Below are 17,125 nucleotides of genomic sequence, written 5' to 3'. Positions count from 1 at the left end.
GTAGGTGTCATAATGTGTATATTACCTGTTGTAATGTATTGCTGTTACCTGTTGTAGGTGTCATAATGTGTGTATTACCTGTTGTAATGTATTGCTATTACCTATTGTAGGTGTCATGTGTGTATTACCTGTTGTAGGTGTCATAATGTGTGTATTACCTGTTGTAGGTGTCATAATATGCGTATTACCTGTTATAATGTATTGCTGTTACCTATTGTAGGTGTCATGTGTGTATTACCTGTTGTAGGTGTCATAATGTGTGTATTACCTGTTGTAGGTGTCATAATATGTGTATTACCTGTTGTAATGTATTGCTGTTACCTATTGTAGGTGTCATGTGTGTATTACCTGTTGTAGGTGTCATAATGTGTGTATTCCATGTTGTAGGTGTCATAATGTGTGTATTACCTGTTATAATGTATTTCTGTTACCTATTGTAGGTGTCATAATGTGTGTATTACCTGTTGTAGGTGTAATGTGTGTATTACCTGTTATAATGTATTGCTGTTACCTATTGTAGGTGTCATGTGTGTATTACCTGTTGTAGGTGTCATAATGTGTGTATTACCTGTTGTAGGTGTCATAATGTGTGTATTACCTGTTCTAATGTATTGCTGTTACCTATTGTAGGTGTCATAATGTGTGTATTACCTGTTGTAGGTGTAATGTGTGTATTACCTGTTATAATGTATTGCTGTTACCTGTTGTAGGTGTCATAATGTGTGTATTACCTGTTATAATGTATTGCTGTTACCTGTTGTAGGTGTCATAATGTGTGTATTACCTGTTATAATGTATTGCTGTTACCTGTTGTAGGTGTCATAATGTGTGTATTACCTGTTGTAGGTGTCATAATATGTGTATTACCTGTTGTAATGTATTGCTGTTACCTATTGTAGGTGTCATGTGTGTATTACCTGTTGTAGGTGTCATAATGTGTGTATTCCATGTTGTAGGTGTCATAATGTGTGTATTACCTGTTGTAGGTGTAATAATGTGTGTATTACCTGTTATAATGTATTTCTGTTACCTATTGTAGGTGTCATGATGTGTGTATTACCTGTTGTAGGTGTAATGTGTGTATTACCTGTTATAATGTATTGCTGTTACCTATTGTAGGTGTCATGTGTGTATTACCTGTTGTAGGTGTAATGTGTGTATTACCTGTTATAATGTATTGCTGTTACCTATTGTAGGTGTCATAATGTGTGTATTACCTGTTGTAGGTGTCATAATATGTGTATTACCTGTTGTAATGTATTGCTGTTACCTATTGTAGGTGTCATGTGTGTATTACCTGTTGTAGGTGTCATAATGTGTGTATTCCATGTTGTAGGTGTCATAATGTGTGTATTACCTGTTGTAGGTGTAATAATGTGTGTATTACCTGTTATAATGTATTTCTGTTACCTATTGTAGGTGTCATGATGTGTGTATTACCTGTTGTAGGTGTAATGTGTGTATTACCTGTTATAATGTATTGCTGTTACCTATTGTAGGTGTCATGTGTGTATTACCTATTGTAGGTGTCATAATGTGTGTATTACCTGTTCTAATGTATTGCTGTTACCTATTGTAGGTGTCATGATGTGTGTATTACCTGTTGTAGGTGTAATGTGTGTATTACCTGTTATAATGTATTGCTGTTACCTATTGTAGGTGTCATAATGTGTGTATTACCTGTTGTAGGTGTCATAATGTGTGTATTACCTGTTATAATGTATTGCTGTTACCTGTTGTAGGTGTCATAATGTGTGTATTACCTGTTATAATGTATTGCTGTTACCTATTGTAGGTGTCATAATGTGTGTATTCCATGTTGTAGGTGTCATAATGTGTGCATTACCTGTTATAATGTATTGCTGTTACCTATTGTAGGTGTCATGTGTGTATTACCGGTTATAATATATTGCTGTTACCTATTGTAGGTGTCATGTGTGTATTACCTGTTGTAGGTGTCATAATGTGTGTATTACCTATTGTAGGTGTCATAATGTGTGTATTACCTGTTCTAATGTATTGCTGTTACCTATTGTAGGTGTCATAATGTGTGTATTACCTGTTGTAGGTGTAATAATGTGTGTATTACCTATTGTAGGTGTCATAATGTGTGTATTACCTATTGTAGGTGTCATAATGTGTGTATTACCTGTTATAATGTATTGCTGTTACCTATTGTAGGTGTCATAATGTGTGTATTACCTGTTGTAGGTGTCATAATGTGTGTATTACCTGTTGTAGGTGTCATAATGTGTGTATTACCTGTTGTAGGTGTCATAATGTGTGTATTACCTGTTATAATGTATTGCTGTTACCTGTTGTAGGTGTCATAATGTGTGTATTACCTGTTGTAGGTGTCATAATGTGTGTATTACCTGTTGTAGGTGTCATAATGTGTGTATTACCTGTTATAATGTATTGCTGTTACCTGTTGTAGGTGTCATAATGTGGGGGGAAGCAGTGCACCATGAGGTTCTTGACCACAATGAGGTCATCCAGCACATATTTCCTGGTGATCTCCAGGAGACGAACCAGCCACATCTTGTCTGCTTCTCTGGTCACGGACTGGGTGCTCTCGATGCGTGTGCTGACGGTCCCCTCCAACACCTGCGGGACAACAACACCCGAGGACTGCATTGGATTCAAGCCACTTCTGCTCAGGCCTCGAGCTACACATACTGTAATAGTGCTACTACCCACAGTGTAGTATACATACTGTAATAGTACTACTACACCATAGTGTAGTATACATACTGTAATAGTACTACTACACCATAGTGTAGTATACATACTGTAATAGTACTACTACACCATAGTGTAGTATACATACTGTAATAGAACTACTACACCATAGTGTAGTATACCTACTGTAAAAACCGGAGCAGTTCAAAAACTCTTTGGGCAACTTGTAATCAGAAGGGTTCAATCTCTTTCCTGTGCGAGTTTGAAGCCGACACAACAAATGCGCTCAGAGGAGATAATGTTTGAAAAAAGGTGACAGGTTTTTATAAAACTTTTGTTTTGAAAGGCTTCCTGTAGATTTTTGCTGAAGGATGTAAATAGATGAAATGTAGGTCTAAGTGAGACCTACATAGAGGTTTTTGTTTCATGTCTCTACGACATTCCTACCGGAAGTTACAAGCAGTTATGTCTGTGGTTTCTTTCTAGGATCAGTTTTGTCTGTGTTTTATTCCTAGGGGGCGCTAGAGCGCAATTTTGAGTTTTTTATTTATTTTTATTATATCGCAATTTTTGCCAGTCCTGACGTGTGTCCAGTTTGGTGAGTTCTGAAGCATTATAAGGGGGTCAAATTACAGCTCAAAGAGGCAAAAATGACATTTTTTTTTAGGAAACTTTTGTTTTGAGGGGATTTTTGCCAACTCCCTGTTGATTTTTGCTGAAGGAGGTTATTGTATGAAATCTAGGTCTAAGTCAGACCTATATAGAGGTTTTTGTTTCATGTCTCTACAACATTCCTAACGGACGTTACAAGCAGTTTTGTCTGTGTTTTTTCCTAGGGGGCGCTAGAGCGCAATTTTGAGTTTTGGGGTTTGGTTCTTTTATTAGATGGCCATTTTTGCCAGTCCTAATGTGTGTGTCAAATTTGGTGAGTTTTGAAGCATGTTAAGGGGGTAAAATTACAGCTCAAAGAGGCGGTGGTATAATAATAATAAAACCTTAGAAATACAAAAGGGTCCTCTGTCCCAAAGGGACATTCGGTCCCTAATAATAGAACAAGTTCATCCTTCTGACCTCAAACATTCTGTCCTTCCATCTTTTGGGTCGTCCAGGCGGGATGAAGCCCGTCTGTTTCTTGCGGTCCACCATGCGGCGGTCGATCTTCTCCTCGCGCTCGATGATGCGGACCACCGACACCAGCATGGTGGGGTCACGGCGCACTGTCCCCATGGCTCGCTGCAGGACCATCCACAGCTGCTTGGCCAGCTCGTCTGACAGACCCTGGACCTGGAAGACACCACATCCTCCATTTGCCACCTTCTCGCTCCAAATATGCCACAGTCCATGAATGGCCGGGAAAAAAAACAACCACAATAAACCTAGAGAGTGTTTCTTTTCTAGCCATTGTGAGAATGAGATTCAATCCATAGTCACGTTTAAAGCAGCTAGTATTTTCCCATGTCTTCTCGTGACCTCCTTGCTTTTATCTTATTTCCGCTACGAAACTCTTTGTTTTGTCTTAAGGGCTGCTGTTTGTCTGTTTTGGCCAGTTCCTTACCTGTTTTGAAGAAGCAGCCGCGCTCCTTTCTGAACGGGAGGGGCTTTTTTCGCTCTACATAAGCTGACTCTTTTTGTTTGACTTTCGATTTCTCTTGTCGACGCTACGGTTGGGCTGGTCTCCTAAAGCTTTAGTAAAATTTGGCCACGTACTATTCTGTCTCAGTGGTCCTTTTTACTCAAGATACAGTTGCGATAAAAAAGTGTACATACACTTGTAAAGAACAAAAGCTTCAGCTTGAATTTTTGACTACTCCTCTTGACAAAAATGCTGCAGTTCAGTTAAATGAGTTTGCTTTTCTGACATGGACTTGTTTCTTCAGCATTGTCCACACCTTTAAGTCAGGACTTTGGGAAGGCCATTCTAAAAAAAACAACCCGCGATGAGGTGGCAACTTGTCCAGGGTGTATGCCACCTTCCGCTCGATTGTAGCTGAGATGGGCACCAGCGACCCCAAAAGGGATTAAGCGGTAGAAAATCTGATGGATGGCATACTAAAAAAACCTTCATTCTAGCCTGATTAAGCCATTCCTTTTCCACTTTTGAGGTGTGTTTTGGGTTCATAGCCCTGAACAATTTGGAGCTAATCCTCCTTTTTATTTGTTCCTGTGGAGGTAGGCGTGGCCTGCGGGCCTAGCGCGGAACGGGGAGTTGCCAGGACCGGCCTCAAAGACAGTGACAGGTGGGCCTTGTTATCTAATCACCTGTCGCATTTATTAGCAGCAGCCGTGATGAGACGAGTAGTTGAGGTTGGAGGTGCAGCTCAGCAGACAAAGACACTTTGCTGAAAAGCAAAAGCCTCTGCGCCTTTTGATGAAAATAAAAACAGTGTTATACTCTGAAATTCCTGGCTCTCCTGGCAGTGTGTGGTGGTCCAAAGAACCCACTAGAGGGCAACATCTGCAGTCCCATTTAAAGCAGCAGTTCCATTGGCAGCAAAACGGTCCCAGAGCATAATACTACCACCACCATGCTTGACGGTAGGGTGGTGTTCCTGGGATTAAAAGGCCTTACCCTTTCTCCTCCAGGGTATTGTGGCCAAACAGCTCCAGTTTTGTTTCATCTGACCACAGAACTTTCCTCCAGAAGGTCTTATCTTTGTCCATGTGATGTCAGTGAAACAAAAATGGAGCTGTTTGGCCACAATACCCAGCAATATGTTTGGAGGAGAAAAGGTGGGCCTTTAATCCCAGGAACACCATCCCTACCATCAAGCAGGGTGGTGGTAGTATTATGCTCTGGGCCTGTTTTGCTGCCAATGGAACTGCTGCTTCTAATGGGACTGCAGATGTTGCTCTCTCGTGGATTCTTTGGACCACCGCACACTGCCAGGAGAGCCAGGAATTTCATGGTATAACACTGTTTTATTTTCATCAAAAGGCGCAGTAGCTTTTGCATTTCAGCAAAGTGCTGACTACTCGTCTCATCACGGCTACTGCTAATACAGGCGACCGGTGATTAGATAACAAGGCCCACCTGGGCCATCTACGCACCTGTTGCTGTCTTTGAGACCGGTCCTGGCAAAACCCCGTTCATAAAAGAAGCAAACTTCATGAATGTTTTTTGTGAGCAACAAGTATGTGCTCCAATCACTTCATCCCCCAAAAAAATAAGAGTTGTAGAAATGATTGTAAACTCAAGACAAGGGCCATCAAATATTCATTTTTAAATCAAATGAATCATATTTTGGAGTTGGGATTCATTGTTAGGGCTGAGAATCTTAGGGAACGTGACGATTTCATGCGATTCCTGGGGTGACGAATCCATTCTCCATTCAAAGTAGTACTCGCAATGTATTATTGACAACAACAATTATAACTACATGAGGCAATTCCTGAAGGACTGTTGAATGTTGAAGACTTTCAATTTCCAGGAAAACCGGAATTTGGTTCGGAACTTGGGAAAGGGTTAGTTTGAATGTCCAGGACGAGTGGAATGTGTTGATGTTGGAATGCTTTGAATAGGTTGAAAAATGTGGGAATTGTGCAACTTGGAAAAATGTCCCATTCATTTCAATGGGATTTTCCTGGAAATTTGTGAAAATCAGGATTTTTTTGGGAAAATGATTAGGAGCATGATTGTCCTGAATGAGCAGAATTGGTCGGTGTTGGAATTGCTTAAATCGGTCAATAAATGTTGACGTAGTAAATGGTATTAGGGAATTTCGGGAAAATCGGGAATGTTTTTGAAAATGGTTAAAAAACATGAATGGTCCGAATGAGTTGAAATGGTCGGTGTTGGAATTTTTCAAATCGGGGGAGAAACCTTGAAGTAGTAGAATGTTGAAATGAGAAATGGTATTACGGAATTCCTGGAATTTGGGGAAAACCTGGGAATTTTTCCAGTTCAAAAAACAACTTTGTTTTTTTGTCCTGATTGAGAGAAATGTTAACGGTGGAACGGTTGAAGTGGGTTGAAAAATGTGGGAGTAGCCGCCGCCAGAAAATAGTGAAGTGAAGTGAATTATATTTATATAGTGCTTTTTCTCTAGTGACTCAAAGCGCTTTACATAGTGAAACCCAATATCTAAGTTACATTCAAACCAGTGTGGGTGGCACTGGGAACAGGTGGGTAAAGTGTCTTGCCCAAGGACACAACGGCAGCGACTAGGATGGCGGAAGTGGGAATCGAACCTGCAACCCTCAAGTTGCTGGCACGGCCACTCTACCAACCGAGCTAAACCAGTGGAAACTGGGCTTTTTTCAACTTGGAAAAAGCGTAGCTTCAATTTCCAGAATGGTGGAATGTGTTGAAGGTGGAATGGTTTGCATAGGTTGAAACGTGGAAATTGTGAAAATTAAAAAAATGGCCAAATTGTTTTGAGTGGGAAAAATGTCCCAGAAAACCCTGGACATTTTTTTGAACTTGGAAAAAGGGTAGCTTCAATTTCCAGAATGGTGGAATGTGTTGAAGGTGAAATGGTTTGAATAGGTTGAAAAATGTGGAAATTTGAAAAATGGACAATTCATTTTGAGTGGGAAAAATGTCCCAGAAAACCTGTAATTCTGGGAATTTTTTTGAACTTGGAAAAAGAGTGGATTCAATTTCCAGAATGGTGGAATGTGTTGAAGGTGGAATGGTTTGAATAGGTTAAACATGTGGAAATTGTGAAAATTAAAAAAATGGCCAAATTGTTTTGAGTGGGAAAAATGTCCCAGAAAACCTGGCAATTTTTTTGAACTTGGAAAAAGGGTAGCTTCAATTTCCAGAATGGTGGAATGTGTTGAAGGTGAAATGGTTTGAATAGGTTGAAAAATGTGGAAATTTTAAAAATGGCCAATTCATTTTGAGTGGGAAATATGTCCCAGAAAACCTGTAATTCTGGGAATTGTTTTGAACTTGGAAAAAGGGTGGATTCAATTTCCAGAATGGTGGAATGTGTTGAAGGTGGAATAGCTTGAATAGGTTGAAAAATGTGGAAATGGTGCAAGTTTTAAATGTCCGGGAAATCCCACAGACCAGTGGCAGTGAGGGTGAGCAGTGAGCAGTGAGGTGCTGGCCCCGCCCACTCACCTCTTCAAAGTAGATGGAGATGAGGTGCATGTCGCTGGTGTTCTTGCTGTCCATGCGGTACTGCTCGTACATGAGATCGTCCCGGGAACTCTCCAGCTCCATCAGCTTCCTGTGGGCCTGCAGCAGCTCCGCCTGCTCGATCAGCTGCTGGGTGTGGCCCACGATCTCTGGGACTGCCACAGCGGGGAAATACTTTGTTCCTTTTAAAACTGTCATGGCTTAAAACACCTGTTATGTAAAAGGCCATTTGGATATTTTTCATTTCTAAACTCACTCAATATATGCTTTTGTTCGACCTTTAAGTTCAGGGTGACCCTCAAGTTGGTCTCAGTCATAATATATAGAAATATATAATATCTATTTATTGAATCTCTAAATCAACATCAAACCTATCTCTCGATTTAAAGTAAAAAAATATATATTATTTTTATATTTTAAGCCTGTTTTGTTGGAGAAAAGTTTGTTGGGGGAAAAAAAACACAAAATATGCAATATTTTCCACCGCAAGAATGTCGAAGTGTAATATTCGATGTGAAGTAATTAGGGCGCCTAAATGATGTCAATAATTCATAACAACATTGATTTTGATTCATTATTATTTTTTGACAGTTTTTTTTAAAAACACACTAAAATTCTCCAAAAGGGTCCCACTCATGAAAGCAAATGTTTCCTTTTTTAGCACTTAAATCTCTGAATCTCAAAATAAAGTTACAAAAAATACATTATTTTGATGTTTTATGTCATGTTCATTAGAGAAAAGTATTTTTTAGGCAAAACCACAAAATATGCAATATATTCCACCGAAAAAATGTCCAAGTGTAATATTTGAAGTGAGGTAATTGGGGCCCTAAATGATGTCAATAATTCATAACAACATTGATTTTGATTCATTATTATTTTTTGACAGTTTAAGAAAATAACACTAACATTTTTAGGGATCTGAAAGGGTCCAAATCATTTTTTTCACCCTTTTTAGCGCTTAAATATTGAGAGCAACTTCAAAACTATCTCTCAAAATAAAGTAAAAAAATCTGTAGATCAACCTCGGATCCATCCGTCAAATACAGTTTTTTTAATTATATTTTTATGGTTTGTTTTAAACGTGTTTTTTATGGCAAAAAATAAAAATATGCAATATTTTCCCCCGAAAAATGTAAAAGTGTAATATTTGAAGTGAAGTAATGTGAGCCTCAAATATGTCAATCATTCATAACAACATTGATTTTCATTCATTATTATGTTTTGAGCTAAATTATTAAAATTGTTGAACATAAGTCACATATTTATAAATTATTTTATTTTATTTTAGCACTTAAATCTAGATGACTTGTTTTTTTGGGGACTTTAAGATTCCAAGAAGGATGTAGTTGCTTCCTACCTGAGAAGATGTTCTTGAGGTTCTCCACAGCGGAGGCCAGCTGACTGTGCTGGACCACGGCATCCTTCACGTCCTTCAGGTTCTCGATGGTGCTGATACTCTGCCTCCAGTCCTGGCTCACGTCGCTCAGGGAGCTCTGGATGTCCTTCACGTCCAGCAGGGCGCTGTGCAGCTGGCTCAGTCCTGTGCGGACCCCGTCCAGCTGGGACTGGATGGCAGCCTGGACCACAACAACATAACATTGTTTGGCACCTTCTAAGTGGGTCACATGACATTATTGTGGCCTGGCTGCACAAGTTTTCAACACAAGATTACATCACAGGTGTTGAACTGGAGTCTGGGCCGCACATCATTTTACATGGCCCGTCCCGTTTCTTTAAAGTGGACTGTCACTTCATTTAATGAGGCCTGTCTATTAATTTTACATTTTAGATCACATGTCAAACTCAAGGCCTAAAGGTTTGAAAATGGCCAGCCACGTCATCTTAAACGCCTACTGAAATGAGATGTTCTTATTTAAACGGGGATAGCAGGTCCATTCTATGTGTCATACTTCATCATTTCGCCATATTGCCATATTTTTGCTGAAAGGATTTAGTAGAGAACATTGACGATAAAGTTCGCAACTTTTGGTCGCTAATAAAAAAGCCTTGCCTGTACCGGAAGTAGCACGATGTGCGCGTGACGTCACGGTTGTGGAGCTCCTCACATCTGAACATTATTTACAATCATAGCCAACAGCAGCAAGAGCAATTCGGACCGAGAAAGCGACGATTTCCCTATTAATTTGAAAGGGAGGGTTTGCTGTTTACTATTTGTTCCAGGTTTGTGCTCTTATTTTGTTACATCTGTTTCCTGTCTGTCAAGCTCTTTTAAATGAGAAAAATAAACAGATGTACTTCTATATCTTGTATAAAATTAGCCTTTAAATTTTCTAATTGGTACTCGTCGCTAGCTGGAAACTACAGCCCTCAAAATAGAACTTAACATTACAAACCCAACATGAATAAAATAGTGTGATTATTATTAAAGTTTTAATTTTAAACCTGATACAATGAGTGACTTTTTAAACCCAAACAAAGTAGTTTAAAAACCTAACATGAATAAATTAAATTGTGATTGTTATTAAAGTTTTAATTTTAAACCTGGTACAATGAGTGACTTTTTAAATCCAAACAAAGTAGTTTCAAAACCTATGTTGGAGCCTATCTATATTATTGATTAATAAATTGTTTTGACAATGAAATCAAATAATGCCAATGATGATGTTGATGAATTATTGGATGAATTATGATTGACTGGTGAGCCACTTCCTCCTCCTATAATTAAGAAGACAGGACAGCTGTGGGCTCCTTTTGTCTGTCTGTCATGAAGAAGTGAGGAGTGAAACAGTTTATTTACCGCTAAATAAGTTATTTTGATTATGTTGCAGTCAACCACAGAGAATATTTTGTTTGTGAAAATAAATTATAATCATTTTGAATTTAGAAATATCTCCGCAAATGCTTATTAAGGAATTTGGTGAGTTATAAACCTATTCCTCAGCACTACTCTGCAATCTTTATTTTTTCAAACTTTTTTGAACGCAAAAGTAGCCGTAACAACCTAAAATGAATTTAAAAAATGTTGATTATTATTAAAGTTTTAATGTTAAACCTGGTACAATGAGTGACTTTTTAAATCCAAACAACATGAGATTTTCTTATTTAAACAGGGATAGCAGGTCCATTCTATGTGTCATACTTGATCATTTCGCGATATTGCCATATTTTTGCTGAAAGAACATTGACGATAAAATTTGCAACTTTTCGTCGCTTATAAAAAAGCCTTGCCTTTACCGGAAATAGCAGACGATGTGCGCGTGACGTCACGGGTTGTAGGGCTCCTCACATCTTATTCGGACCGAGAAAGTGACAATTTCCCCATTAATTTGAGCAAGGATGAAAGATTCGTGGATGAGGAAAGTTAGAGTGAAGCAATACATTAAAAAAAAGGCGACGGCAGTGGGAGCGATTCAGATGTTATTAGACACATTTACTAGGATAATTCTGGAAGATCCCTTATCTGCCTATTGTATTAATAGCGTTTTAGTGAGATTATAAAGTCATACCTGAAAGTCGGAGGGCTGCGGTGAACGCCAGTGTCTCTGAGAGAAGCCAATGGAGGAGCCAAGATCACAGCTGCCTTTTTGACAGCTGCAGGAGGAGGTCGCATAATCCACTCAAGTCTCCGGTAGAAGCCAACTTAATATCACAATTGGTTGACATGTGGTACAGAAACATGTTCGCTTGACCGCTCTGTGTTAAAGCTTCACAACAAACAAAGAAACACCGGCTGTGTTTCTGTTGCTAAAGGCAGCTGCAATCCACCGCTTTCCACCAACAGCATTCTTCTTTATAGTCTCCATTATTACTTGAACAAATTGCAAAAGATTCAGCAACACGGTTGTCCAAAATACTGTGTAATTAAGCGATGAAAAGAGACGCCTTTTAGCTGTGAGTGGTGCTGGGCTGAAATGTCCCCTCCAACCAATAACGTCACAAACTCGCGTCAACATAAGCGTCATCATTCCGCGACGTTTTCAACAGGATACCTCGCGGGAAATTTCAAATTGTAATTTAGTAAACTAAAGCGGCCGTATTGGCATGTGTTGCAATGTTAATATTTCATCATTGCTATATAAACTATCAGACTGCGTGGTCGCTAGTAGTGGCTTTCAGTAGGCCTTTAACGGGCCCGCCACTGCATTTTAATGTGGCCCGTCTCTTAATTTTACATTTTGATACACACGTCAAACTCAAGGCCCGAGGGTTTAAACGTGGCCTGCCACATCCTTTTAAGTGGTCCACCACATTTATTAATATGGTCCGCCACTTCTTTTCAAGGTAACCCATCCCACAATTTAAAATTTGAGATTCACATGGCAAAATGAAGGCTTGGGGGTTAAACGTGGCTAGCCACATCATTTTACCGTGGCCTGCCTCGTCATTTTAAGTGGTCCACCACAACAATTAATGTGGTCTGTGAAGTTTTTTTATAGTGGCCCATCAGGTGATTTTATGTGGTACGCCACCTCTTTTAACGTGGTCTGCCATATCTTTTAAATGTGGCCCGTCTCTTAATTTTACATTTTGATACACACGTGCACCTCAAGGCCCGAGGGTTTAAATGTGGCCTGCCACATCCTTTTAAGTGGTCCACCACATTTATTAATATGGTCCGCCACTTCTTTTCAAGGTAGCCCATCCCACAATTTAAAATTTGAGATTCACATGGCAAAATGAAGGCTTGGGGGTTAAACGTGGCTAGCCACATAATTTTATTGTGGCCTGCCTTGTCATATTAAGTGGTCCACCACAACAATTAATGTGGTCTGCGAAGTTTTTTTAACGGGGCCCATCAGGTGATTTTATGTGGTCCGCCACATCTTTTAACGTGGTCTGCCATATCTTTTAAACGTGGCCCGTCTCATAATCTTAAATTTTAGATTAAAAGGTATCAAACTCAAGGCCCGGGGGCCAATGGGTCCTACCACATCATTTTATGTGCAACGCCACTTAGTTTTATTGTGGCTTGCCACATCATTTTATGTGCTCCACCACTTGATTCATTGGGGCCCGCCACTGCATTTTAACGTGGCCCGTCTCTTAATTTTGAAATTGAGATCACATGTCAAACTCAAAGCCCAGGAGTTAAACGTGCCCCGCCACATCCTTTTATTGTGGCCTGCCTCTGCATTTTAAGTGGTCCACCAAAACAATTAACGCGGTCTATCAATTGTTTTTAATGTGGCCCGTCCCATACAGTTTTAACGTAGCAGGCCACATAATTCTAATGTGGCCCACTACTTAACTTTATGTGGCCTGCCACTACTTTTAATGTGGTCTGCCAAATCTTTTCAGAGTGGCCCATCTCATAATTTTAAATTTTAGATTAAAAGGTATCAAAATCAAGGGCCCCACCACATCATTTTATGTGCAACGCCACTTAATTTTAAATCGTGGCCCACCACTTCATTTTATTGTAGCTTGCCACATCATTTAATGTGCTCCACCACTAGATTTATTGTGGCCCACCCCATATTTTTTTATTTTAGATCACATGTCAAAGTCAAGGCCTGGGGGTTAAATGGGGCCAGCCACATAGTTTTAACATCATTTTAAGTGGTCCACCATAAAAATTTAATATTTTTAATGTGGACCTTCCAATTGTTTTTTTAATGTGGCACCCCACATAATTACAGTGTGGCCCACCACGTAATATCGATGTAAAAAGTTTGGACACCCCTGATATAAATGATAGCATTTGGAATAAAATCCTCATATAGTGCTTTTGCAAGCCAATAAAGTACGTACTGTTATCACTGGAGGGGTATGTGAACATGCTACAGTACAGAATGTGGGAAATTAGAAGACATGCTAAGCTGGATGCATGTTGAGGTGGTTTGGCTCACTTTGAGCCGGGCTTCCACGGAGGCTTTCTTCCTGGCCTCTCTTCGTCTGTACTGCTCCACCTTGTCCAGTTGGTCAGAGCGCTGCAGCATGCCTGCTACACGCTGCACAGCTGTGGCCACCGCCTCCCTGCTGGTCTCCTCCATGCTGCTGCTGCTCAGTCCTGGCCGGGCTTCATGCGAGCATCCTGGGACGGAACAAGACATGCTGTCACCTTCACCACAAAACATGATTCTCAACAACGTATTATTTGACATAATAATCGTAATGAAACGTCTATAATACGAAAGCTCCGTCTGGTTGCATGGAGGTGGCCGAAAAATGTATTTAAAAAAAAATTATAATAATAATTGAGCTCGGGCCCAGCAAAGCGTTTCTGGCTGTTGTTGACAAATGGCTGTGGCTTTGCATAGTAGAGTTTTAACTTGTACTTTCAGATGTAGCGACCAACTGTAGTTACTGACTGTTGTTTTCTGAAGTGTTCCTGAGCCCATGTGGTGATATCCTTTAATATCATGGCTTACGTGCAGTGATTTCTCTACATTCTCTCAAACTTTTGATGATATTACGGCGCATAGATGGTTAAATCCCTAAATTATTTGCTATGTATTCACCACATATTGGTATGATTCAAATAAGCTCTGCTTTTCGGACAAATATGTCCGTCATATAGTAAGTGTGTGCGTGTTGGAAATACACTTAACAACAACCCATCCATCCATCCATTTTCTACTGCTTGTCCCTTTTGGGGTGGCGGAGGGTGCTGGCAAAGTCATGACGACAGCGTCCGTGGAGTTTGTGAGTGCTCGTTCGGCGTGTGTTTAACGTTATTGGTAGTAACTTTAACATGTAACAATATTAGTAGTCATGTTTAGCATGTAACAATATTAGTAGTCATGTTTAGCATGTAACCTTATTAGTAGTCACGTTTAACATGAAACGTTATTTTTAGTAACGTTTAACATGTAACATTATTAGTAGTTACGTTCAACATGTAACATCATTAGTAGTCAATTTAAACACGTAACGTTATTAGTAGTAACACTGAATATGAACCGATATTAGTAGGAAGGTTGAACATTTAACATTAGTAGTAAGGTTGAACATGTAATGTTATTAGTAGTCACGTTTAACATGTGATTTTATTAGTAGTAACGTTGAACATGTAACGTTGTGAATTGTGAATTATATTTATATAGCGCTTTTCTCTAGCGACTCAAAGCGCTTTACATAGTGAAACCCAATATCTAAGTTACATTTAAACCAGTGTGGGTGGCACTGGGAGCAGGTGGGTAAAGTGTCTTGCCCAAGGAAACAACGGCAGTGACTAGGATGGCGGGAGCGGGAATCGAACCTGGAACTCTCAAGTTGCTGGCACGGCCACTCTACCAACCGAGCTATACCGTTATTATTAGTAACGTTATTAGTAGTCACGTCATGTAACGTTTAACATGTAACGTTATCAGTAGTATGGTTGAACATGTAACATTGTTAGTAGTCACGTTTAACATGTACCATTGTTAGTAGTCACGTTTAACGTAAGGTTATTAGTAGTCACGCTTAACATGTTACATTGTTAGTAGTAAGGTTTAACATGTAACGTTATTAGTAGTCACGTTGAACATGTAACGTTATTAGCAGTAAGGTTGAACATTTAACACTATTAGTAGAAAGGTTGAACATGTAACGTTATTAGTAGTCACATTTAACATGTGATTTAATTAGTAGTAACATTCAACATGTAACGTTATTAGTAGTAACGTTATTAGTAGTCACGTTTAACATGTAACGTTATTAGTAGTAATGTTTAACATGTAACGTTATTAATAGTCACGTTTAACATGTAATGTAATTAGTAGTCACGTTTAACATGTAACGTTATTAGTAGTAATGTTTAACATGTAACGTTATTAATAGTCACGTTTAACATGTAATGTAATTGGTAGTCACGTTTAACATGTAACGTTATTAGTAGTAACGTTAAACATGTAACGTTATTAGTAGCAAGGTTGAACATGTAACGTTTTTAGTAGTCACGTTTAGCATTTAAAGTTATTAGTAACGTTTAACATGCAACATTGTTAGTACTCACGTTTAACATGTAACGTTATTAGTAGTCACGTTTAACATGTTACATTGTTAGTAGTAAGGTTTAACATGTAATGTTATTAGTAGTCACATTGAACATGTAACGTTATTAGTAGTAAGGTTGAACATTTAACGTTATTAGTAGCAAGGTTGAACATGTAACGTTATTAGTAGTCACATTTAACATGTGATTTAATTAGTAGTAACATTCAACATGTAACGTTATTAGTAGTAACGTTATTAGTAGTCACGTTTAACATGTAACGTTATTAGTAGTAATGTTTAACATGTAACGTTATTAATAGTCACGTTTAACATGTAATGTAATTAGTAGTCACGTTTAACATGTAACGTTATTAGTAGTAATGTTTAACATGTAACGTTATTAATAGTCACGTTTAACATGTAATGTAATTAGTAGTCATGTTTAACATGTAACGTTATTAGTAGTAACGTTAAACATGTAACGTTATTAGTAGCAAGGTTGAACATGTAACGTTTTTAGTAGTCACGTTTAGCATGTAAAGTTATTAGTAACGTTTAACATGCAACATTGTTAGTACTCACGTTTAACATGTAACGTTATTAGTAGTCACGTTTAACATGTTACATTGTTAGTAGTAAGGTTTAACATGTAACGTTATTAGTAGTCACGTTGAACATGTAACGTTATTAGTTGTAAGATTGAACATTTAACGTTATTAGTAGCAAGGTTGAACATGTAACGTTATTAGTAGTCATGTTTAGCATGTAAAGTTATTAGTAACGTTTAACATGTAACATAATTAGAAGTCAAGTTTAACATAAAACGTTATTAGTAGTAAGGTTGAACATGTAACATTATTAGTAGTAACGATGAACATGTGACGTTATTAGTAGTAAGCTTGAACATGTAACATTATTAGTAGTAAGGTTGAACATGTAACATTATTAGTAGTAAGGTTGAACACGTAACATTATTAGTAGTAAGGTTGAACATGTAACATTATTAGTAGTAAAGTTGAACATGTAACATTAGTAGTAGTAAGGTTGAACATGTAACATTAGTAGCAATGTTCGACAGCGAAGTTGTGACATGTCAAAGCAATGCTAAGCTAAGTGGCTAACACGTTAGTAGAAAAGACACGAGGCGGCTGGTAAAAGCCAGCTATGAAATAAATGGTAATAAATCTTACGTGGCAGTGTGAACAATCCACGGCCGCTGCCCACATTACAAACATATCTCGCAATATGACATAAATATCACCTGATTAGTCATACTTTATCTTCTGGTTGTGTCGGCTTTACTTCCGCCTTTGGCCACGCCCCAGAGTTGGCGTCGACTTCCGCTTTGGGTTTATTGTTCTTTTTTCGAATCACCGTGCCAAGTATTATATTTTCACATAATTGTTCCAACGGGTGTGTGTATAATAACGTGCTTATTTATAAAACGAATGTATTTATCTAAATGGAATAGCT

The 17,125-nt window shown here is 38.6% G+C and overlaps 1 protein-coding gene across 4 annotated transcripts in view; it reads right to left on the bottom strand.

The window, feature by feature from the left end:
- Window positions 1-17,056, bottom strand: part of exoc3 (exocyst complex component 3) — a 52,934-nt gene extending 35,878 nt beyond the window's left edge. For 2 of the 4 annotated variants that reach the window (XM_061890682.1, XM_061890685.1), the window contains exons 1-6: window positions 16,843-16,996; window positions 13,582-13,766; window positions 9,129-9,348; window positions 7,751-7,923; window positions 3,754-3,966; window positions 2,429-2,607 (exon numbers count right to left, since the gene is read on the bottom strand). In XM_061890682.1, coding sequence (XP_061746666.1) covers window positions 2,429-2,607; window positions 3,754-3,966; window positions 7,751-7,923; window positions 9,129-9,348; window positions 13,582-13,725 — 929 coding nt within the window. In that variant the 5' untranslated portion in view covers window positions 13,726-13,766; window positions 16,843-16,996. Of the gene's footprint in view, window positions 1-2,428; window positions 2,608-3,753; window positions 3,967-7,750; window positions 7,924-9,128; window positions 9,349-13,581; window positions 13,767-16,842 lie in introns of all 4 variants that reach the window. The other 2 variants (XM_061890684.1, XM_061890683.1) reach the window with 2 other exon arrangements.
- Between the last annotated feature and the right edge of the window lie 69 nt (window positions 17,057-17,125).

The sequence above is a fragment of the Nerophis ophidion genome, linkage group LG28 (assembly GCF_033978795.1).
Source record: "Nerophis ophidion isolate RoL-2023_Sa linkage group LG28, RoL_Noph_v1.0, whole genome shotgun sequence".
Classification (NCBI taxonomy): domain Eukaryota; kingdom Metazoa; phylum Chordata; class Actinopteri; order Syngnathiformes; family Syngnathidae; genus Nerophis; species Nerophis ophidion.
The sequence above is the reverse complement of the archived record's forward strand: the minus strand, read 5'-3'. Positions and strand labels throughout refer to the sequence as shown.